The sequence below is a fragment of the Arvicola amphibius genome, chromosome 15, assembly GCF_903992535.2.
Source record: "Arvicola amphibius chromosome 15, mArvAmp1.2, whole genome shotgun sequence".
In the NCBI taxonomy this organism is placed as follows: Eukaryota; Metazoa; Chordata; class Mammalia; order Rodentia; family Cricetidae; genus Arvicola; species Arvicola amphibius.
Window position 1 is genome coordinate 45,249,834 of NC_052061.1, and position 25,250 is coordinate 45,275,083.

Consider the following 25,250-nt stretch of genomic DNA (forward strand, 5'->3'; position numbering starts at 1 on the left):
AGAGCATACTTTCTCTAAAACATGGAAAAATCCTGCAAAAAAAATAAAATTGCAAACCAATCTCACAAGCATAAAGTTTAAAATCCTTAAAATATTAATGAGCCCAAGAGAAATTATAAAATCGTCCTAATAGTGGATTTGAGATGGTTACATATTCGGGACTGGAAAGATGGCTCGGCAGTTCAAAGCTCTTGCTGCCCTTGCAGAGGACCTCAGTTCTGCAAACAGCACCCAGGTAAGATGACTCACAAACACCTGTTAATTCCAGCTCTAGGGTGAAATCCAGCGCCCTCTTCTGGCTTCTAAGGGTATTACATTCAGATGCAGGGGGTGGTATGGAGAGATGGGGGAAGGAAGAAAAAAGGGTTATATATTGAGTCATGATTTAAATATGTACATATACAACATATAAACAAGATATACATATTATACGCACTCATATACAAACTAGGAAATGCCCTTAATCTGACTAGAGTTCACAGGAACTGCTACAACCTTAGCCAACATGTTGCTCAACAGTGAAATACTAACAGTTTTTCCTTGAGCTCAGTCATCTTCAGACAACACGGGGGGAAACAGACACCAGGCTTGAGTGAGAATTTAAAAAAAAAAAAAGAAAAAAAACCTTTTATTCATAGAGACTGTCAGTGAATTTAACAAAGTTATCAGAGAAAAGATCCGTACAGAAAAGTGTTGGAAAGTGAGTTTTTCTTTTTTGAGACAGGGTGTCACTACGCAGCCCTGATTGCCCTTGAACTCACTATATATATTCGCCTGCCTCTGCCTCCGGAGTGCTGGCATTAAAGGCGTGTGCCACACCATGCCTGATGAAAATGGAATTTTTAAGAGCTTCGATGGTAACAGAAATCCAATCAACAAGATTTAAATGTAAAGAATGTCATCCAACTTCTCTACAGTGGAGCTCCAAATAACCTAAGAGGTTTTTGTGAGGCCGACTGTGGTGTGACTTTGGGGGAAGCTGTAAAATTAACATCTATGGCCCAAAGAATGGCACATTCAAGTCCATCATGATGGGTTAGATGAGTTTACTGGGGGTGACTTACTGAGCAATGGACAGCTACTGGTCTCTCCTCTCTCTCCCTCTCCTTCTCCCTCTGAAATTGTCAATGTCCCCCTCCCCCACCTAATCTGAAAAATTGGCACAAAACTGGTTGCAGAGCGCCACCTAGTGTTGAAACTGCTAAGGTGCCCAGAGGCTCCCGTAACAAGGAAACCAGACACTGGACAGTTAAACGTCTATTCTCTTAGCAAGGGTTGTGCCGGTCTCTGAGAACACTGTAGCTGTGGTGAGTGGTCTGCTTGCTGTCATCCGGCATCCAGATCAGCTAAGCAGTACTTTCTGCGAGATGCATTCATCTGGATTCGGGGGCCTAACCTCATGTCTACATAAGTGGGAAGGTATACCATGTTTATGGAGAGGATGATTTGGGGCTATTGAAATGTCAAAGTATCCTGAGGACCGAGACACAATGCTGACAAAATTCCAGTTCTTGGGAAATATATTCTGACTACAGAATGTGTATGGCAACACCAGGAGCTCAAAGTCGCAAAGGCAATCCTGAGGATAAATTGAAAGGCGCGTGTTATATGTCTCCAGACCTATTGGGGAATGGTAAAGATTGAAACTGTGTGATATTTGCGCAAAGCAATAAACTGACTGATGAAATAGCATTCAGAAAAACAACCAAAATAAAACAGAAGACATTGTACCTACTTCTGCATTTCTTCCATCAGATCACCTGGCAGGGGCAATGGAAGGGAGGGGGGGCTCAGAGGTTCAGAGCGCACAGCCCAGAATGGTGGAGAAGGCAAGGTGGGCTTCCCCATAGTGGCAGAACCACATCACAACAGCCTCTTTACACGGCGCAGCTCAGGGATTCGGGAATGCGGGCCCCAGCCAGAAGTGGTAGGGCCTTCAACAGCTTTAGTGTTCTGTTTCAACCTACTAGCGCCCATGTCCCAAAGTTTGCACTACCCCCAAAGACACAACACAGACCAGATGTTCAAACACGGGGGGCATGGGGAACGTTCCAGACTCCAATCAGATCAGCCGCACACACCCTGTCCCCGATTACGACATGGGCACTAAAGATAGTCAAGAGGGGAGAAAGCAGGATCTCTTCAGTAAAAAGTGCTGGGTTAGATAATACATCCCCTCACTTTCTTAAACCACAGACAAGGGTCAAGTCTAAATGTGAAAGTGAAATAATCTATCTTTGATAAAAAATTATAAAAACACCCATGTCTTTAGTGTAAGAAAAAAAGGTGGAAAATATTAAGTACAAGAGAAGATAGGTCAGAGGCAGAGAAATGGGTCACTGGGCAGAGGTGCTTGCCACGAAGCTGGACCCGAGTTATGTGCCAAGACCCAAGTGGTAGAAGGAGAGAAGCAGGTCAGGCGGTGGTGGTACACACCTTTAATCCCAGCACTCAGGAGGCAGAGGCAGGTGAATCCCTATGAGTTCGAGGTCACCCTGGTCTACAAGAGCTAATTCCAGGGCAGCTAGGACTGTTACACAGGGAAACTGTCTCAAAAAAAGAGGAGAGAAGCAACTCCTCTAGTGCTCCTCTGACCCATAGGCCACTGTAGCATGCACACATATGTGTATGCATGCCCATGCTTGTGCGTACACACACATAAATACTACATAAAGGTTAAAAAGAGAAAATAGAGATCATGTGCATAAAAATTAACTTTGCTTCATTATGTGACACCATTTAACAAGCAGAAAGGTGATCCACACAAGGTGATCATAACGTAAAGCAGTCCTACGGTTTGTCAACAGAGACGGTAGAGAACGGCTGCTTGCCAGCAACATGTGCCAGTCCAGTAAATGCTGGACCCGACACTCCACTCACTTAGCCAAGGTTAGACAAGATGCTGCATGTATACATTGCAACACAATTGAATAGAAGGCATACAGGGAACTGTGATACAAACACACACGGCATAGACACAAAGAAGCTGAAGTGAGATAATAGAAAAAACAACAAGTGTTAGCCAGATGGTAGAGCAAGCAGAGCTCCAATAGCTCCCAAGCGTGAATTGATACAACCACTCTGAACAAACTGTCACTAAACTAGACTTGGCTACACTGTGGCTGGACATTATATGGGGGTAATGTTCCTACAAAGCACCTGTGTCGGGATGTGGAGGCTATCCCAAGGCAAGGCAGTCAACTGGGAAGACCCGAGTTCAGATCCCTGGAAAGCATGCAGAACCAAGCACATCTGGTGGCCACCTGTCACCCCCACTCAAGACGTTTTTGTCATCTGATGGTCCTGCTCTGCAGAAAAGGAGAGAGGAATTTCTGCAGAGAGAACAGAGAGAATGCCCTTTGCAGTTCAACACATGCCACATAGCTCTGCTTCTCCACATCAGAATAACTATGGCAGAACTAAGTGTTCTCTCTTAAGGCACCTCTTAATGGCTAGAACTGTGGAGTCTGGATGGAGTTATAGAAAAAGCACTGACCAGGGTTAGAAAACTGACCTTTGGGCCTGCAAGCTTAGGGATTCGGAGTTCATACAGATAATGTCTGGAGTCTTGCTTCTTTATGATGTGGATAATGCTGGGGTTACAGATGGTTTGAAGAGAAAAGGATGCTTTTTCCTTAACTATTATGCATTTTAAGATTTATTTTTAATTATGTGTCTATGTGGGGAAGGGAGGTATGTGCACATGAGTGCAGGTGCCTGTGGTAACCAGCAGAGGGCACCAGATTCCCTGGCGCCATGGCCACAGCCACAGACAGTTGTGAGCTTCCTGGCACAGGTGTTGGGAACTGAACTCAGGTCCTCCAGAAGAGCAGCAAGCACTACTAAACCCACTGGGCTACCTCTCCAGGCCCTGTTACCCATTTTAATGAGCTACAAATTACCTAAGCATATCATTACCATGTAACTGAAATGCTTTTATTTGCTAAGCCAGACCTTTCATATTGGCAAGGATTTTGTCTTCAGAGATGAACATTGTTGCTTAGTTTTTATGACCCAGACTTTCTAAAAAAGTTCAGATGGTGTCTTCAGAGTACAGAGACACCAGGGAGAGACTTTGACAAGCTCAGAGTCGCTGCCCTGTCTTAGGAAGATTTGCAATTGCAAAGGAAGACACTGAGCTGAAGAGAGAGCATTCATGACTGAATCAAATGCAGTCTTCTGCAGGGGATGTGCCACTGACTGGCCAGAGCAGTCGCAGTGAGCCAAGGGACCATCCTGTCCACCGTCCCAAAGCTCGGAGTATAGGTATGCACACTGCCATGCCTGGCTTTTCACATAGGTCCAGGGGATATGAACTCAGGTCCTTATGTTTGTATGGCAAGCACTTCAATGGGTCCATCTCCCTGGCCCCAGAGACAGGCATTGTGCTCCAATAGACTATGCAGAGAATGTGCAAAGAAAAGAGCCCACTCAGGAAGTCCTCATCACCTCTAGAGTCTAGTCACCAAAAATGTCCCGTTTTCCATCTGCTTCCATCTGGGGGAATACTAAATTCATGATTATGACTCAGCAACTTGTATAAAGTAAATTTGAGCCCATATATAAAAGATGGGGTACAGGTTACTATGCTGGCTAGTTTTATGTCAACTTGACACAAGCTATAGTTATCTGAGAGGAGGGGACCTCAATTGGGAGGATGCCTCCATAAGAACTAACTGTAGGGCATTTTCTTAGGGAATGTGTGGAGGAGGGTCCAGCCCATTGTGGGTGATGCCACCCCTGGGCTTGTGGTTCTGGGTTCTGTAAGAAAGCAGGCTAAGCAAGCACCCCTCCATGGCCTCTGCATCAGCTCCAGCCTCCAGGTTCCTGCCCTGCTTGAGTTGCTGCCCTCACTACTACTGATGATGAATGAACTGTTTGTTATATGGGACAGTATGTGAAATAAACCCTTTCCTCACCAACTTGCTTTTGGTCATGGGTTTTTATCACAGCAATAGTAACCCTAATGAAGACAGTTACCAAGAAGACAAACCAAGGTGGGGTTGTCTAACAACTGTAAAATTAAACTGTAATTGACCAAAATAATGGCTTTTCATAGACTGATACACCCATCCCAGTCTGTCCTTCACCACAGTCCCTCATGTGACGGATGCTCTGAAGGTAACGCTGGACCCAAAGTGAAATATATACAAGGCATTTAGGTGGACTAAAGGAAAGGCTACTGGCCAGCCCTAGAGTGACGTGGTCTCTAAGCTATGAACGAGAGCCCGAATCGCGGATCAGAGGGGACCTAACAGACCTTGGTCTGCCGCCCTGTCATTTTAGATCAGCCTAAGACAGTGCGGGGGCGGGGAAGATTATTCAGATTGATTCTGCTTGGAAGAAGCTAGTTTGGATAAAATCGGGTCATTTGTTACAGCGGCACCCCAATTAAGCCAGCTTAACACCCCTCATTGTGGCTGTTGTAGAAAGCAGGGGAGAAGAGTAAACATCAGGCGTGGCCATCGGCTCTCCTGCCGTCACGTACAGTGAAATATCAATCAAGTTGGAATTGCTGGCTACAATTTTGTCACTGAGAAAATGACTCAGTCAAATGACTCTTGAGATTGGGATGGGGGTATAGAGAAGGAGTGGCTGGAGCTGCCATGTGGAGCTAGCTCTCCCCTCCAGCTCCTCAGGATGTGCCAACCCCTCATCTTAGCAGTGTGATGCATCTGTGAGACTGAAGGTCTCTCCGCCTGTTTTCCCATCTGTGTCATGAAGTCAGATGCTCCTGGCCTGCTGGGTTGTCATAACAAGACAGAAATCAGAGACTGGGGAGATGGCTTGGTTGCTAGAGTGCTTGTAGTACAAGACATGATTTTGGTCCCCAGCACCCATGTGACCAGTGACCAAGGACCAGTGACTAGGACAATTTATGACTTCCTGGCACATCTTGGAACTAGCTTCTGGGTTCTGTGATCCTGACATTCTGAAGTATACATGAGAGAGATATACATTTGTGCATGTGTCTGTGCATGCATGTATGCATGCATGCATGCGAGTTGGGATCCATGTAGCCCAGTCTGGCCTTGAATTTGCTGTGTAGCTGAGGATAACCTTGAACCTCTGATCCTACTGTCTCTACCTCCTGAGTGCTGGGATTACAGGTGTGCACTCCACACATGGTTTTGTTCTATGTATATGAAACCAGCCCACCCAACTACCCCAGGGACCCTGTTCATCTAAGGGAGCTGCATTTGGGGTCTCATGAACTTAGGATACTGCCCCCATGTGCAAATCTGGTCCCCTGGATGCAGATGTTGACAGAAGGCTTTTTTGTAATGGGCAAAAATTGAAAATGCCCATTAGCAATGAACACATGGACAACACATGACCTATCCATATACTGGGGGATGATTTAGCCATCAAAAAAAAGCAAAGGGCTGGGATAGGCTTCAACATAGATGAGCCTCAAAAACACATTAAGCAAAAAACGACTTGAAAAGGTCACATACTGAAGGTGGAGAGATGGTTAGTAGTCAAGAGTATCAGCTGCTCCTGCAAGAGGACCTATTTTAAATTCCCAGCACCCACACGGCAGCTCACAACCCTCAAACTCTAGTTCAATGGATCTTACGCCCCCTTCTGGTCTCCACAGACACTGCATGCAGTGGTTCACAGACATACATGGAGGTTTAAAAAAATATGCATGAAATAAATTTCTGCATATTCTGTTTATAGGAAATGTCTAGAACAGTCCATAACAGTAGAAAGTAGTTTAGCAATTGTCCAGGGCCAGCAGTCCAGTAGGGAGTTAGTGTCAAGAGTCTCTTTTTGAGAATGAAAATCTCTAGGATCAGAAGGGGTGCTGGTTACATGACTATAAATTTACTAGAAAATCAATTTGTTGTAAAATAAGTGAAGGCTGAGAGAAAAGGGAGCCGTGCAGAACTGGAAAAACTACCTTTAATTCCTGCGTAACTTTTGAATCTGGCATTTCCTTTCTGGTTATTATAGCCCTCACAGTTATTGTAAAGAAAATTAGAAGCAGAGGAAGGTATTATTTTAATGTTCATTACCTGAGGAGATAATTGCCACTTGGATTTTAATATATTCCCTTCTGATCTTTCTCCGGCCATACATACCTTTTCAAATTAGGTTCATGCTATGTTTTCAGCTGTGTGTCTCATCTACCAGGCATAAAGCTTAGATATGTTCATGAGTAATGGAACCTATCAAATTTTTTTAAAGGCCTGGTGTTTGGGGAGTGAGAAAAATCCTGTTTTGCTAACATTATGAATAAAACAAAATCCATGAGGTCTTTTAAGAGCTGGGGTGCTGCTCAGTGATGAAGATTTGTCTAGGCACAAAGGGTGCCTTGGGTTCCATCCTCACTACCAAAAGAAAGAGAGACTTGCTGGACACAGTTACGCACTACTTCAATCCCAGCACCTGGGAGACAGAGGCAGTAGGTCCTGCAGGCCAGGGTCAGGCTTAACTATACAGCGAGTTCAAAGCTAGCTTGTGCCAAGGGAGACCCTTCTCAAAAGGAAGGAGAGAAGAAGAGGAATGGAGGAAGGAAGTATGGGCAGGAAGGGAGAAGGGAGGGAGGGAACCTGTGCCTGTCAATACATCACCACCCTGCTTTCCTCCCCCATCCCTCTCCTGGCAGAAGATAAGGCCTCTTCTTTGGGGATTAGCTTCCCCAAATCATGGAGCAGGTATTTTCATTTGATTTCATAGTTGAAATGAGCTCCTATAAAAATCACATAATAAATGGTCTGATATAGAAAGTAACAGATAACTCCAGGCATAGCTGACACATGACCCGGAATCCCAAGGAAACCAGAGCCAGTTTCCGTCTCCCTAGGCTCTCTAAGCAAATACTGGCCCTGCATAGAACTCACATCCCACTGTTATTTCTAGGGAACATGTATACACTTGAAAGCCACCCAAAGCTGCAAAAGAGCACCACCTGATGGACGGTACTAGTAAAGGAGTCTGTTCATTACCCACGATAACCACTAGGCTTGGCCTTGGTGCCAGTCCCCACCCTGCATGCTGGGCAGCTACGGGAAAAACACTATGGCAAGGTCTGGGTCCCTAATCTGTTGTCAGCTCAGTTAGCCAGTGGGAAAAGGAAGCTAAAAATCTCAAATGTGTTTAGAATGACTTAGTCAAATGCCACTATTGCTTTTAAAAAATGATTTGGAGACTGGAGCGGCAGCCCAACAGTTGAGAACACTAGCTGCTCTTGAAGAGAAAGGGAGTTCAATTGTCAGCACCCACAGTTGGTGGCTCACAACCACCTGTAACTCCAGCTTCTGATCTGCTGCCCTCTTCTGGCTTGGGTGGGCACTGCATTCACATATGCATACATATACTCATATACAGACATGCACACACACATAAGCAAAACTAAAATAAGCAATACTGATAATGGTTTAACTCACATGAGGGACCCAAAATACTCAGACAGCAGAGCTGCAGTGGGGGAAGGGGAGGAAGCTCTAGTGGCAGAGGAGCCTGACGCATGGCAGCATGGATGCTCCCAGTGCCACTGAGCTGTACACAAAAGCAGTGCATATAAATACACTGTAACACAGTAGCTCAAAATGATAAGATCTAAATGATAAGATCAATAACGAGCATCTGCAGAGATGACTCAGTAGCTAAGAGTAATGGCTGCTCTTCCAGAAGATCAGAGTCCCGTTCCCAGCATCCACATGGAGACTCACAACCTGTAACTCCATATTCTAAGGATGCCAATGCTCTCCTCTGGCTTCTGTGTACCTGTACATATGTGCATATATCCACACATAAATAAATTAACATTTTGATAAGCCCAGATCATAGTTTACAGATTTTTGTTTGGTTTCCTAGTGGAAATGGGATCCTGTAAGAAATCAAAACTACATAATAAATATTCTGACATAGGAAGTAAGGAAAAAGCCAGGCATAGTGCCACATGCCTGTAATTCCAGTACTCGGGGGTTGAGGCAGGAAGATCACAAGTTCGAGGCCAACTTGAGATGTGTAATAAGTTTCATGCCAATCTGGAATACAGAGTAAGCCCTTCTCAAAAGAACAAAACACTAATTAATTAGTTGTTTAATTAGTCCAATTTAAACATAAAGGACAATAGTTTATCCAGAGGGGACACTGTACAAATGGGACCTAAACTCAGCAGCCCATGCTGAGCTCTCTGCTCGGCATTTCCATCCTCTGCAGAACCCTCCACGTATCTACACTGCTCAGTGTGAATGCAGCCATGAGCCTCTGGAATGAGGTCAGCGACCTTCACTGGGTTCCCTACCACCACGGTGAGGCCTGGAATGGCTCATCTCAGAGGTCCTTCTAGCTCCCCACTCAGTCAATCCCAAAGCCCCTACACACCCAGCCAGAGCCCCACCCCACATTCAGGGCTGGAACTTCCTCAGACCTCTGGAGAACATAGCCATGGACCTCCTCCATGAGAGCAGAGCTGTCAATCACAGTCTATCCTGAGTGAGTGGTCAGCTGCTTTCTAGTCTTCTATAGGAGCATCCAGGATTCTAGGCTCATTGCTGGTCTGCCATACACATATCCTGGGTAACCGGCATATTAGTCTACCATACATGTATTCTGGGCAGATGACTGAATCTGGGGCTTTTTCTATTAAAATGGAAAGTCCGTGAAAAAGAGGCACTGTCCTAACCAAGCTTGGGTTCTTAGATTTCACACGGAACCACAGAACTGTCTCATGGGAAGTGGGGGCTGCCGAAGAGGAAGGGAAGAAATTGACAGGGGCTACAATACCCAGAAGCCCCAGGGCTTTCAGTTATTCCTGGAGCCAATCAGCCTTGGCAAGAGATTGCACCTGAGTATCTCTGGACTTGGGAGGAACTTCTCTCCTCCTCAGGCATAACTAGGAAAGCAAGTGTCAAGGTGGCTTAAGAGGCAAAGGCACTCTGTCCCCAGAAACCACAGTGGACAAAGAATCAACTCTTAAAAACTGTCCTCTGACCTCCACATAGGAGCCATAGCTCCAGTGTAGGTACACACACACACACACACACACACACACACAATAATAGAGAAAACACAGTGAATTTAAAATAACTTGAATGAGGAGAGCAGGATAGAGCTGAAAGGGTTTTGGCTCACACAGTCTTTTCTTCTCACCCAAAGAAACAAGCTCCTTCTACTGACTGAGAAAAAGCCATCGCCAGCTGGCTGGGCAATAACACATGGGAAATTGAAGACAGTCCTGTAATTAAGTTCACAAGAGGCCAATTCTTCTGGCCATATTTCAAACACACGTAATGTCTTCTCATCCATTCTACCCAAACGACTTTACTTCATAAAATATTCAGAGCGGGGGTGGGGAGGGGGAATATATATATAATGGATTCTTCTGAGATATTCAATTAGTTCAATAAAAAGAGAAAAATAATTTTTCAACAAAGAGATTTTGCCAAATGGCTGGCACTGACAGTGAGAAACTGGCGGTGGCGTAATTATGTATTTCTTTGGAGTTGTTGTTCAAGCAAAAGTTAGCACCATGCCCGGTTCAGAAGAGCCCTCCCTGATTAATCCCGCATGCTCCTCTTCCACGCGCATCTGAATGTTCATTCTGTATCCGTCTTTGGGTGTTGATGCATTTCCATTCCCTGCGGTCTAGGAAGGGCTCTCTCTTCTCATTGCTCAGAGCTCCTTCTTCATCTCCCTTCGAGCTGATTTCTCCCCGACTAATGTAAAACGAAACAAAACAAAGCAAGACATGCCCAGAACATCCTCCTTGTGAAATCCCACTGCTTTTTTTTCTCCTATTTACTTTTTGATTTGAGAATTCATTTTGATTTTGGTTTCTTTTTCTAATGGACGGGGACTATTGAAGCAGGGCTCACTCTGTAGCCCAGGCAAGTCTCAGATTCATCACTGCAGGCTAGTTTTATGTCAATCAGACCCACGACGCTAGAGTCGTCTGAGAGGTGGGACTCTCTCTTGAGAAAATGCCCCCACCAAACTGGCCTGGGGTGAGCCTGGCTGCATTTTTTTGATTGATGACTGATGGGAAATGGATCAGCCCTTTGTGGGTGGGGCCACCCCTGGCCAGGTGGTCCTGGGTGCTGTAAGAAAGCAGGCTGGGGAGGCCTTAAGGAGCAAGCCAGTAAGCAGTGTTCCTCTAGCGCCTCTGCTTCAGCTCCTGCCTCCAGGGTCCAGCCTAACTTCCCTCAAGGATGGACTATAAGATGAAATAACCCTTTCCTCCCCACGTTGATTTTGGCCATGGTGTTTTAGCACAGTATTAAAAACCCTGATCCTCCTGCCTCAGTCTCCCGATCATCTTCTTTCCTCTCAGTTCATCTCCCCTATGTTTTCTCCAAAACCATCATCCGTCTTTAAGCTTCAGGGTCCTTATGGTCAGGGTCAGCCCTCTGGCATTCTAATTTTCCAGACAGTCTAAGAGCTCCAGCATTGCTCCTGAGCCCTGCATTTCTGCAGTGTATGGAGTTTCAGGGACCATCAGCCCAATCAGAGCTGGACCTGTGGCCCCTCAGCAGCCTTTGCTCTTCCTCTGATGGCCTCACTTGAGCCCCCATTCACCTAGATAAGTATTTTCCCTCTGCAAACTGCCCATATCATGCCCCTCTTAATCTGCTGTGGAGACTCCCTGCCGACAGCACCCAGAATCTCCTATCCAGACAAACGTGTGTGTTAACAATGAGTCAGGTCAGGTTGCTTCACAACCCCCTTTAAGAAAAAAATTATCTTTATGTGTTTTGTTTTGCTTTTTTTGCCTGCATATATCTCTATACATCATATATATGCAGTGCCCAAGGAGACCAGAAGAGAGTGATGGATCCCTTGGAAACAGAGTTAGAAAGTTGTGAGCCACCATATGGGCGCTGGGAATAGATCCTGCATCTTCTGGAAGAGCAGCCAGTGCTCTTAACCCCTGAGCCATCTCTTCAGCCCCACAACTCCCTTTTAAAACCTCTGCTGGTAAACAGGGGAGATGGCTGACAAGTTAAAGGCACTTGCTGCCAAGTCTGATGATCTGAATCCAATGCCTGTGACCCACAGAGAGAAGGAAAGAACTGATTTCCCCAAGTATCCCTCTGACCTGCACAAGCACACACACATGCACACACAGACATGCAAATATACGTAAGTGTAATAAAAAATTGTTTCAAATAACTGTGTCAAGCCACCATCATTTGGAGACCATCAGTAACATACTATGATTTAAGAAGTACATCTGATCTTTATGGAAATAAAGGAAATCTACATGCTTACAACTTGTGGCCTACAAGTTGGCTCTAACTTTTCTAAGTAACCATGGGAAACCAAGTTTGGTGACACACATCTATAATCCCAGTACTCAGAACGTGAGGTAGGAAGATTGTCACTTGGAGGCCAAACTGAGCTACCAAGCAAGACACTATCTCTGGTACCCACAGGCTGAGTGGAGATGTGACTCAGTTGCAAAGCACTCGCCTTGCATGTGTGGCTAGTCCCACGTGATTCCTGCACTCAGGAAGCTGAGGCAGGAGGATCACAGGTTCAAGGTAAGTAGTGTCATCTGTTACTGTCAACCCAGTTGAAACTGTTACTAGATAATGAATACAAAATGTACCAGGTATCGATCACAGAAAGCACCCCGGCAGACCAGCCTCCTGCTACACCCACGGCTCACTAATGTCCCCTTTTCCCACAGGCAACCCTCCTGCCACGGGCACTGGGACTCTGCTGATAACCCTGGAGGACGTGAATGACAATGCTCCCTTCATTTACCCAACGGTGGCTGAAGTCTGTGATGATGCCAGAAACCTCAGTGTGGTCATTTTGGGAGCTTCAGACAAGGACCTTCACCCCAATACAGACCCCTTCAAGTTCGAGATTCATAAACAGACGGTCCCTGATAAAGTCTGGAAGATCTCCAAAATCAACAGTAAGTCAGCAACTACAAATGGCCAACCTTTGTTCCTTCAGCTTTGAACTTCTGTTCTCCTTCCTCAAAGATGCTCCCTGTCCCACACATAGATGCCCATGGGATTTCTGTGTGTGTGTGTGTGTGTGTGTGTGTGTGTGTGTGTGTGTATACACGTGTATGTGTAAAGTGTTGCATTTTTGACCAGGGTGAGAAAACCATCTGTAGGAATACTGAATGTCAGTTTCTTACCAGTTCAAGCATGGCTGTTCTGCCTTCTGTTTCCTTCTTTCTCTCTTCTCCACCTTATGTAACAAGCCCTCGCTCTAGTGACTACTGTGACCCCAGGATTCCCTGGACCAATACTCCCTACATTTTAGTAGCGTGTCCAGTTAGAAGCTGGTTCTTTGTCCTTCCTCTTCCCTTTTTTCTTTAAACGGCACAGGAGTAGATAGATGATAGACAGACAGACAGACAGACAGACAGACATGCTCACAGGACTGGAGAAATGGTTCAGTGATTGAAAGTACTTCCTGCTCTTGCAGAGGACCCCAGTTCTGTTCCCAGCACCCACGTCAGGTGGCTCACAACTACCTCTAACTCCAGCTCAAGGGATTTGACCCCCCTCTTGAACTCTGAGAGCGCCTGCACAAACATACATATAAATAAAAACTGAGTTAGTCTTGAGAGAGCTTGAAAAATGCTCTTGCCATGTAACACAAGTTAACCTGAAACTTGTGACAATCCTCCTGCCTCAGCCTCTCTGGGGATTACAGGCATGCATCACAACAGTCAGCTCCCCATGCATTCTTTCTTTGCCACTGACTTGTGCTGGGCATAGGCCAGGAGCCCAGTCTCGGCCTTGTCCAGCTGGGGCTTCCTGCTTCCCAGGGCTCTCCTGGCTCCGCTGTCCCATTGAGATGAGAGCTGTGTTCCTACTGACACTCAGCAGCACACTGCAAGAAAGTTGCTGGCCCACCTTCTCTCATTAGGGGCTGATGAGAAGAGCATAGTGTCATGGGGGTTTGTAAAAGGCCCCCACGATCCACTGCTTGCTGCAGATCTCTTCCTGCTCGACTGAGTCTTGCTGACCTTGGCTTTCATCATCGGCTTTAGCCCTGTTCCCTCTCTTCACGATGACTGTCACAAGCAATCTCTCTTTCTCCCTGCCCTCCCACATGGGTAGGGAAAATTGAAAACATGAACATTGATTACCAGCCTTACTAATTATGGAGCACCCTTTATTCCTGGCTGCCCCACCCACGTCCCAGTGGGAACTGTGTGCGCCTTGTCTTCAGTAATGAACTTATCATGTTATAAATGCCACCAGAGTTCACTTTTGCACCAGTGATGGAATGGGACAGTAGCAGGGGGTAAAACTGTTGTACAATAGAAATTTCCATTTAAGAAAGTCAAGACAGAGTCTGTTGTTACGGCACCAAACCACAGAAACTGTCTCCGAACCATTCATCCCATGCAGCCTGTTGCCACTGAGCGTGTGAAATGTAGCTACTGCCACTGAGGAGCAAAATGTTTTACTTGGTGTTAATCGATTTTATTCTAACACACCTATGACTGTAAGTTATTTGCACCCAATGACTTTTGTGCACACCAAGCCCCAGAACCTCACTCTGCCTCCACGGAGGGCTTCTCCTCTCTCACAAGGACTTCCTGTCTTCCAGACACCCATGCCCTTGTGAGCCTTCTTCAGAACCTGAACAAAGCAAACTACAACCTGCCCATCATGGTGACAGATTCAGGGAAGCCGCCCATGACGAACATCACAGACCTCAGGGTGCAGGTGTGCTCTTGCAAGAACTCCAAAGTCGACTGCAACACTGCGGGGACCCTGCACTTCAGCCTCGGCTTGCTGCTGCTCCTCTCTCTCCTCAGCTTATCAGGTGAGCCCGCTGAACCCCAGCACGCTCAGGTGTGTGCCCATGAACTTCACCGCGCACCACATGTCTCTTCCATACGTCTTCCCAAAGAAGTCTGTCCCCCAGATCACTAGTTGATGTCTGTGTGGTTGAAACTCTCACTTGTAAAACTGTTCCTGCCAATGTTTAAAGGTATCTGGATGGTCCCCTGCCAGCCGAAGATGTTGAAAGAGGCTCTGCTATTTGGCAAGCCAGCCAACAAGCAAAATTTCCCCTAGATGCCACTTGCCTAGAACTAATAAAACTACACCAAAATTGGCCAACTGGTCTTCTCCAGGCCATAGCTATTCCTGTGCTGCTTGGGATGTGAAATGTCCTGCACAGGCTTATGTGGTTGAGCACTTGGTCCCCAGCAGCTGGCATTGTCTGGGGGAAGTTGGGGAAACTTAAAGAGGTAGGACCTATAAATGGGTTACTGGTGGGGAGTGGCCTGGGGGGTTACATCTCATCCCTGTTTTCAGGAAGAGCTCTCTGCTTCCTGGTTGACCCCTTGTGACTGTGCCTCTTAGTTCTGCTGCCTCTGACTGAGCCCTGGGTGGTGGCTTTCCTGATAGACTATGTCCCCTGAGCAATAATCCAGGGTTCCTTCCCTAAGTTGCTTCTGGGAGGTATTTGGTTCCAGGGAGGAGAAAGGTAACTCATTCGGTCTTTGTTTTTTGAGCCAGGGTTTCTCTGTGTAGCTTTGGAGCCTGTCTTGGACCAGATTGACCTTGAACTCAAAGATTCACCTGTCTCTGCCTCCAAAGTGCTGGGACTAAAGACAAGTGCCACCACTGCCCAGCACAACACACTTCTAAAAGTTGCCAACAATGGGGCTGGAGAGATGGTTAAGTGGCTAAGAGCACTGGATGGTCTTCCAGAGGACCCAGTTTCAATTCCCAGCACCCATATGGCAGCTCACAACCATCTGTAACTCCAGCTCCAGGTGTTGAGGAATGAGAAAAGACAAAAGCTGGGAGCAGGAGATTGCTTATGCCCAGCGAGTGTATTAAATACAGCATCTTATATACTCTTTGTAGAGGGAGAAAGTCAAGATCAGCAGAGAGCTAGTCAGTGTTAAAGAGAACACAGGACACCTCAGACACAGTGGTCTTAGGACTGATAACCACATCCCTCGAGAGGAGAAAGACAAGTTCCTAGGAATGGAAACCTTAACTCCTTTGAGGCCCCAGCCCCGGCCCCGGCCCTCCACCACAGACTGGACCTTACCAAGTCTACCCCTGAGCAAGGACACAGAATTGGTGCACCCTTTGCCTTTCATCAAGGCCTCTGAAAAAGACAGAGGCAGGCAGATCTCGGTGAGTTTAAGGCCCTCCTAGTCTATGTAGTAACTTCCAGGCCAGTCAGGGCTACACAGAGAGGCCCCATTTCAAATAGTAATAATAATAATAATAATAATAATAATAATAATAATAATAATAATAATAATAATAATAGAAGAAGAAGAATAAGGAGAAGAAGGAGAAGAAAGAAGGAGGAGAAGGAGAAGGAGGAGAAGAAGAAGGAAGGAAATACAATGTATAACTCATGCTTCCTCCCAGTAGCTAGTAGCAATGATACAATGACATAGCTTTGAGCAGAGGAATCACTAGTCTAAGACATGAATGAGAGAATGAAGTGAGCATGTACTGCCAGGCTCTGCTATGTGTGCAATGTTAGTCCAGGTTTTACTTGACAGTTGTCCACGTCAGCTTCTGCTGCCCAAAGCATTTAAATTTTGAAAAAATTACTGGTGTAATTGTAGGATATAAAACTGATAGAGGGAACACAGTAGATTACATCTTGGTGGCAGGGTGCGTAGGTCAGTAGGAGTCACCCATTTCCACATCTGACATTTGCAGTTTGTGAAGCTCTGCTCGAGACCAGAGTTCTGTGGGTGGAGCTAAGGGGGAAATCCTAACGGTGTGTCATGGGCTCTCTAGACTCTTTGTATCTTCCAAACAGAACGTGTCATTGCCCCTCTCCCAGCCACCTCTGATGACTGTGCCATCATCACCTCACCATCCCATAATCCTCAAGTCTCCCTGTAAGTCCTCCAGCTCCACGCCTGCTTCCCTCCCTCAGCTTAGGTCCTTCCATCTTCACTTGCTGCCACGGTGACCTCATTGCCCTCCTAAACTCCATGCCTCTGTGAGAGTTTGAGGGAGCGAGAGATGCTCTCCAAAATCAAGCAGGAGAGGAAGAGGGGTTGAGGGTGGCACTGGAGATGGAGGAGTTAGAAGAGACTAAGGATTCATCAAGGCTTCCTATGAGCTAGAACACCAGAAAGCAAGGACACTGGGTCATCTACCATGAATGAACAGTGAGGTGACACACCTGATGGTCCCTTGTTTTGTGACAGCATCTTAGTCCTGATTCAGGGAATCTGAAAAATCTCCTTCATGAGCAGACACCCTGATGCCTTTGTACATGTGGCTGGCTTGCTAATGGACACCATTAGCCCGCAGGTCAGCCTTGTGTGGTATCAGCTGCAAGGATGGGGGGTGGCTCCCACACCACCTGCATGCAGAACATCAAGGGAACTTTTACTACGTCTCTACCCATACCCTGACTCTGCTCCATCTGAAGCTCTAGAGCCAGAGGTGTGGCTCAGAAATCCACTCACATCAAAGACTCAAGGAGTTGCAGGTAATAAACGCACCAGGGGAGTCAGAGCCACCGTAGTGAGAGGACTCTTGCCATAGAGGCTCCTGGACTTCCTGACAACCCTTTGTTCCATCCACATTACGGGCATGTGCTGTCTCCCTGGGTCAATTCTTTAGCAGGAAGGAGGAGGAGAGCGAATTTCAGAATATAGAAGTGGTGGTATTTCTGCTAATGACATTACGGAAGTTCAAATCCGGGTGGGTGTTGGTAAGCCGCCATAACACAGCCTCAAGGAAGGCTCTTACACTAACAACCTTCCTAAAAGATAGCTAAGATGTTTATAGACTTAAAAATTATAGACAGATAAACAGGAAGTTCAGTTAAACATCACCAAGACAACCAAAAAAAAAAAAAAGCCAGGCAACCATGGCACCCATCTTTAATCCCAGCACTTAGGAGGCAGAGGCAGGTGGATCTCTGAGTTTGAGACCAACCTGGTCTACAGTGAGTTCCAGGACAGTCAGAGCTGTTACACAGAGAAACCCTGTCTCAAAAAGCAATCACCAAGAACAGAATTCAAGACACTAAATTTGGCAAGATTTGAGGGTAGAGGTAGTTTCGAAAAGCATGGACATTAGATTCTCACCTCAGCCATGAGACTTGAAAGAATTTGGGAAAAGGGAAGTAATCTGGTAGGGTCTCTGTTTTATATCTTATGGCTCAGCTAGTGAAGGTGCTTGCCACCAAGTCTGGTAAGCTGAGTTGGATCCTCCAGACCCACATAGTGGAAAGAGAATCCGTTCTAGCAAGCTTATCTGACCTTTGAATGTACATACATGCATACACATATATATACACACACAATGTAATTTTTAAAATTTGAGCATGAACTTCAAACTACACCACAGGAACCAAATCTGGCCCACCGCCTATGTGTGCTTTAATAAAGTTTTATTAGTACACAGCCCTAATCCACTTACTCACATGCTGTCTGTACTGCCTGCTATTACCATGGCAAAGGTAAGTATTTTCCACAGTGACTACAATGGCCGACAAAGCTGAGAACATTTGCTACATGGCCCTTTACAGGTAGTGCTTGCCAGTGCCTGCCTTAAGCATCATCCATAAAACTTCAGCAACTGCAGAAGAGGCCGATACCAGAGAGCATCGGGAGCAAAACTGAGCCCTCTTCCCTCCAAACAATATTCAGAGCCACGTGACCTGGAATCAAAGTTCTGATGTTCGCAGCTTTTCTTTCCCCTGGGCTCTTCTCTGGCCTGATTTTATTACACTCGGTGGCTGAGAAAGCCGATGCTCAGAGAGGCCCCCAGGCGAGTCAGCGGGGAAGCCAGCATTGGCCATAGCACAGCCTCCTTTATGGAAGTAGATTCCAGACGTTTTTGGTTATTATAGTATAGATGGCTTTCTCCGATGGCTGAGAATTGGCTGGAAGGCTCTGCGCAAGCCTTCTCTGACCTCCTTTTAAAAGGGAAATAAAACTAATAGCATGGAGAGTGATTTAAAAATGTAAATGACATTATCGCTGCTGTCAATTTTGCCATCTGAGTTAGATACTAACGGCATTGAAGGGCTGCAAGAATCTTTCCTGAGTGCCCTCTCGATGAAGCCAAGTTGCTGCTGCTGCTGCTCCAAACACAGCTATTTTTGGACATGGACAAATCTCTGCAAAGAGATCTAAAGGAAGGGACTTCCTCAGAAACCTTTTTGACTGTGACTTTAGGCTTAATTCACCAGAAATGATAATTAGATAAGGAATCTTACAAGAAAAAAAAAAAACACCACCTTAAATCAAGAAGAATCTTGTAAGTTCCAAAATTAAATGACCCTGTGTTTGGGGGAGGCAGGGGGCCCCTTAAGAACAACCTCTGTCACTGAAAAAAAAAAAAAGCTGGAAGGATGGCTCAGTAGGGAAAGTGCTTGACTTGCAAGCATGAGATTATGAGTTCAATTCCCAAAAGCCAGAACAACTGCTGTCACACACTTGCCATGTTGGGCAGAGGACACAGGAGGATCCCTGGGGTTCAATGGTCAATCAGTCTAGACTACATGGCCAGCCCTCGGCCAGTGAGAGACCCTGTCTCAAAAGGTAAGATGGGAAGCATCTGTTTTCTGTCTCTATGCGCTTACTCCTGTATCCAAGGAGGAAACTAAAGGAGGCTGGAGAGATGGACCAGTAGTTGAGAGGGCTCAGTGTTCTAGCAGAAAATGGAGCTGATGACTCACAACCTCCTGGAACTCCAGCTCTAAGAGATCCAATGCTCCCTTATGGCATTAGTGAGTGTGCACAGATGCACGCATGCACACGCATACTCACGCCAGCTGCACAGTCACACCATCATCAAGGGAGCTCTCTTTGCTATCGATCCCTCCCTGGAATCCAGGTCTTGCCTAAACTGCTTTCCCTAATGATACAGCTTTGCCTTTTTCTAGAATTTCCTAGGGTGCATTTATACCTTGTTCCTTTCTAATGTGATGTGTGGTGTGGACACAGGGAGAATCCTAGATTATAGAAGTCGCACAGAAAGGCTGTCCTCTGCCAGGACCCCAGGCAGGCTTTGCAGAGACGCTGTGGTCCTTTAAAGTCATTCAACTTTAGGGACAATGATAGCTGACCCTTGAGGGATTTCTTTGTGCCACATGCATGCAAGCAAAATACTTTACATAAATTATATAGATTACCTCATGGAATCGTCTCAGCAGCCCTAGGAGGTGGGTCATTTACATGATCATCTAAATTGACTTAAAACAGGGATTGGAGACTCTCATTTAAAAACAAAGGGCTACAGACTAATTTAATGGATTTTTATTCAGCCCCCCATTTTTTTTATTTTGCCAAGTTGTCCCCTAAGGAACAAGCTGGTAATGTCTAGAAATATTTTTCATTATCATGGCGAAGAGGATGCTGCTAGTGGCATCTAGTGGCGAGAGGCCAGGGACAGAACTGTATGTCCTTCAGAGCATGAGGCAGATGACACCTACTGCATTGTCCTCCAGCATCAGACGGTGACGTCTGCTGCAAAGAGATGCCCTACCCCAAAGGTCAGGAGTGCCGAGGCTGAAAAGCCTGATGCTGGCCTTGAGCAGGCATGAGACGTTGGAAAGTTGGCAATACCTGGCAGGATGCATGGCTCTTGTCCATTTAAAAACCTAAAAGGGATTGGGGCTTAGCTCATAAGTGCTTACTGAGCAAGCATGAGGACCTAAGTTCAAATCCCCAATACACACACACCCATAAGATGCAAAACATGGCAGTACATGCCTTTTTCCCTGTGCTGGGACGTGGGGACAAGAGGATCCCTGGGGCTTGCTGGTCGGCCTATCTAACCAAATCTGTAAGATCCAGGTGAAAAACCCTGACTCAATAAGTGAGGTGAAGCACAATTGAAGACGATAACTGGACATCTGGCCTCCACACACACATGCAAACATACACACATGTACACAACATACATATATACAAATATATACACAAATATATATACAATGCACACACATACACACACTAAAAAGGCTATTTATGTACACAATCTGAGCTGGACATGGTGGTTCACACTTCTTACTCCAACACTCAAAAGACTAGGGAAGAAAGGCCACCTTGGCCTACATGGCAATTCCCAGGCCAGCCTGGGCTATGTGGCACCCTGCCTCAAAACAACAGATGTGAAGAATAACCTTACTACAAACCTTCAAAATCATTTGTGATTCATAACTAACCATCTGGCAGCAATCTGACCATTTTAAGGAGAGAAAGCCACCTCAGAGGGAAGTGCTAGGCAGAGGGGTCCTGTCTCCAGTGGCTGGAGGTGGGCCCAGAACATCTCTGAAAGAATTGACCAAACCCAAATGAGTAACAGCCTGCAAAAGTGGGTTTCTTCTCTCCTCCATGGCACTAGTCTCTAACAAAAGCCCAAGAGCGAGAGGGCTTTGTCGCTATCTCTAAATATGAGGTAGTTTCCTGGGCTTGGTGAAACCCATGATCTGGACTGGAGTCAGCACAGCCCTGACTGATGTCCCATGGAGACGGTCATGCTTGCAGACAGAGAGCTAGCAGAATGAACTGGATCTGGGCATCCTGGGGACAAAACTTCTCCCTAGTCACAAAGCCGAGATGAGTAGAGAGGGCCCTCGGGACCGTGAACAGGAACTGGGATGCTGTCCTGTTAAGCACACCTTTCATGGGTACCACTTGTGTGGCGTGTCCTCACAGCCCACAGGATACCTCATTTCCTTTGGGCTATTGAGCAACAATGTCCTCATCCTGATCCCCAGAGCTAGTGAACAAGTCACCTTACTTGATAAAAGACACTGCAGACATAAATTGTATATCTTGAGATGGAGAAATGCCCTGGATTAGTAGGGCCAGCCTGATGTAACTACACAGTCCTTAGAAGGGGGCCAAGGAGCAGCCATGTGATGGTGCCAACAAGGAGGCAGAGGCAGAAAGACAAGATGCTGCATCCCTGGCTTTGAACTTTAAGGAGTCACAAACACATCTGCCTCTAGGTTGGAAGCTGGTGAGGAGGTGACTTTTTCTAAAAGACCTGGGAAGGAATACGGCCCATCCCACACACATTAGCATCAAATCCATGAGACTCATTTTGGATCTGTGACTTCCAGAACTGTCCAGGAGTACATGTGTGCGGTTTGAGGTTCATGGGACTATGCCTACTTGTTTTGTCAGCAATAAGAAAGGAATCTAGCCGGGCGGTGGTGGCGCACACCTTTAATCCCAGCACTCGGGAGGCAGAGGCAGGTGGATCTCTGGGAGTTCGAGGCAAGCCTGGTCTACAAGAGCTAGTTCCAGGACAGCTAGGACTGTTACACAGAAAAACCCTGTCTCGAAAAAGAAAAAAAAAGAAAAAAGAAAAAAGAAAAAATGGAAGGAAGGAAGGAAGGAAGGAAGGAAGGAAGGAAGGAAGGAAGGAAGGAAGGAAGGAATCTGGCGTTTCAAGAACAACCAACAGGTCTTTGCTCTGTGGCAGAATATAGATATATAGATAGACAGACAGACAGACAGACAGAGAGATAGATAGATGAGAAATAGATGATAGATGTCTGATTCATTGAAGATAGGCAGACAATTGAAAATAGATATACATACATACATGGATGTCTGATTGTTAATAGATCTGCTTGATTGATAGTTGTCTGATCGACAAGTTAGATGGATACATGATTCATAGGTAGATAGAAAAATGATAGATTGACAGATGAGAGAGGCACATCTACGATAACCATCGATTGGTCTCTGGGCTCTGTGCAGTATATTCCTAGCCCAGCACACCCATGCTAATGATCAGAACGCAAGGCCCAACTGTAGCCACGCTAACAGCTGTTGTCAGTCTCAGGGAAGAAGCTTGATGCCTGAGCCATCAGCACTTTCCGAAGCCGGCTTTTATGTTTATTGAGGGGTGTGCTGGGCCTCACACACCAAGAAGTCCTGCACCGCTGCTCTATAATCACAGCCCCAAGTTCAGCTTCTTTAGATGTAGCCAGTAAGATAATCTTGTCTTCAAATGCCACGCTAAAGAAAAAGATAATGTTCAGGGGAGTGTGGTGCGTGTTGGAGCCTGTCAATCACTGGTCTGGTTTAGTTGAGTGTTTTGAAGTGAGTTGTGATATTCCCGACCTAATTCTGTACCTTCTTCCACTCAGGTCTGTGAGAACGCCAGTCTGAAGCTTGACTCCCCAGTTGCCATGGCAACAGGAAAAAAGAAAAAAAAAGTCTATCCAAATCTGAAGATTGCCGTTTACAGCTCTCAAAACTTCACAACCAGGCCTCAATTGTTCCACTTTCTCCTTTTTTCTTTGCAATTTCATTTAATCTGTACCTCATCCTTTGACAGCATTTTCCTTCTTCCTTTGATTAATGGAACCCTCTGGATTTGCCCTGAATGTTTAGAGATCACGCGCGACCCTGGACCTTAGGGAGCAGGAACAATGACTACTTTTCCTGATGTGTCAACACGTTGCTAGACAGCGCTCTGCCCATGCAGCTGTGGGGTGGGTTTGTATCTGTACGTGGACGGGGTACCTGTCTGTGTATATACCCAGTATTTATGTAGAAGACTGCAGGGGCTGCCTGCTTTTGAGACGGTTAGACAGAGGGTGGAAGCTCAGCCAGCTGAGCTCTCCAGCCGAGGTCAGTCCACCGAGCTGTCACTCACTGTGCAGCAAAGTTGCATCCCCGGGAGCTTGCTCAATCTAAAACACCGAATGCTGACAGACCAGCCAGGCAGGTCCACATGTTGGGGATGGGGGAAGGGCAAGGGAAAGAAGTCTCCCCTCAGTAGGACTGCCACCACTTCCCACTGCCACCAAATGCCATGGTCCTGACTCCCAGGTGGGAAGCGTGGAATCAGAAGCTAAGGGCTGAACTATTCTCCCACAAGCAAGCGTCTGTAATTGTACCACCCCCACACCCACAGTCCTACAGTCCTGATGACACAGGTCATGGTGGAGACCCTCTCCCTCCTTGGCATATGTACAAGTGCAAATGTCATCGTGGCGTACCTATGAAGAGATCAACAGGTACCACCTTGTACGCACATATATTACCCACACATGTACACACGCATTGCGCCTATCCACGCCATTTGTTTCATATATACAGGCATAAAATAGAGTAAACCCAGGTAGTTTTCAAAGTACCCTTCCGTGTGACTACCGTTGTTCGCAAAGCTGAGAATAAAAAGTTGTTCGTTATGTCTGGAAAGGAATTGAGTTTTGTCCTGTGAGCACGTCAGGCTAAAAAGGATGTGAACGCTCCTGCAGAGATTATCTTCTCTTTGAGAAACTGTAAATGAACCATCGAAGCTCACGCCAAATTTTTTTTTCTATCAGATGAAGCTAACGCCAGCCTGTGGCGTTAGAGCTCAGAATGAGCGAGGGGAAGGTAAGGGTCTTAGTATGTTTTAATGCTGTTGCTTACGAAAGGTTTTAACCCCACGCACACACTTGCGCACACATGCTTTCTTATGCAATCTATGTTGGCCCTGTGCTTTTGAGTTCACCTTCTGCGGGTGATAGAGTCATATGTTGTCTTTGTTGTAGTGAGATTAAGCGAGTAGAGGTCCACATACCGCTCTTTGTTTCCACGGCCAATCTTTTCGGACCATATAGAATGCAAAGATTTTTTTTTCATTAAAAATAAATGGGTATCAGTGGTTAAGACTGCTGACCAGTAGCTCTCATCTGATTTCTCCATGTGTCTAGTGTGTCTGATGCTGGATTCACATTTCGGACCACTCAGGATCCCCTGCCTATGTTCGGTGAATGGGTCTAGAGAGCTGGAAGGGGGCAACTAGGGAGATGGCTCAGTGGTTAAGAGTATTTGCTCCTCAACATAAGGACGGGTGCTCAGATCCCATTACCCGCCTCCAACCAATCATCCCCACGAAAGTCCCAGCTGTAGGTGGGGGGAGGTGGACAGAGACCAGAAGGTCACTAGGGCTTGCTGGGTTCCAGCCTAGCCAAGACAGCCCCAAGTTCAGGGGGAGACCCTGCCTCAAAGGAACACGTGGGGAATGACTAGACCACCTGGTGCTCTCTACCATACTCCACATGTGTGTACCTATATATACTCACACACATATGCATACCACCCACAAAAGTAAAAAACTCCAATATGCAAGTTGTGCAGCAGGCAAGTCATGTCCAGCACAAGGATCTGACTTACCATCACAATCAACTGTGAAGTTGACTGAAGACTTTCAGGCACGGGCGGCCTCATCCTCAGTTGGATGAACACAAAGCCAAGTCATTCGTATCCCATAGTTCCCAGACATGGAGATCTTTTAAATAAAAGATGCCACATTGTGAACATGACATAAAGGTTCTCTGTGGGC

The 25,250-nt window shown here is 46.2% G+C and overlaps 1 protein-coding gene across 1 annotated transcript in view; it reads left to right on the plus strand.

The window, feature by feature from the left end:
• The window catches only part of Cdh13 (cadherin 13), a 950,975-nt gene extending 926,867 nt beyond the window's left edge, over positions 1-24,108 (plus strand). Inside the window, exons 12-14 of the mRNA XM_038312938.1 lie at positions 12,647-12,880; positions 14,542-14,760; positions 23,059-24,108. Coding sequence (XP_038168866.1) covers positions 12,647-12,880; positions 14,542-14,760; positions 23,059-23,066 — 461 coding nt within the window. The 3' untranslated portion in view covers positions 23,067-24,108. The remainder of the gene's footprint in view (positions 1-12,646; positions 12,881-14,541; positions 14,761-23,058) is intronic.
• The last annotated feature ends 1,142 nt before the right edge of the window (positions 24,109-25,250 follow it).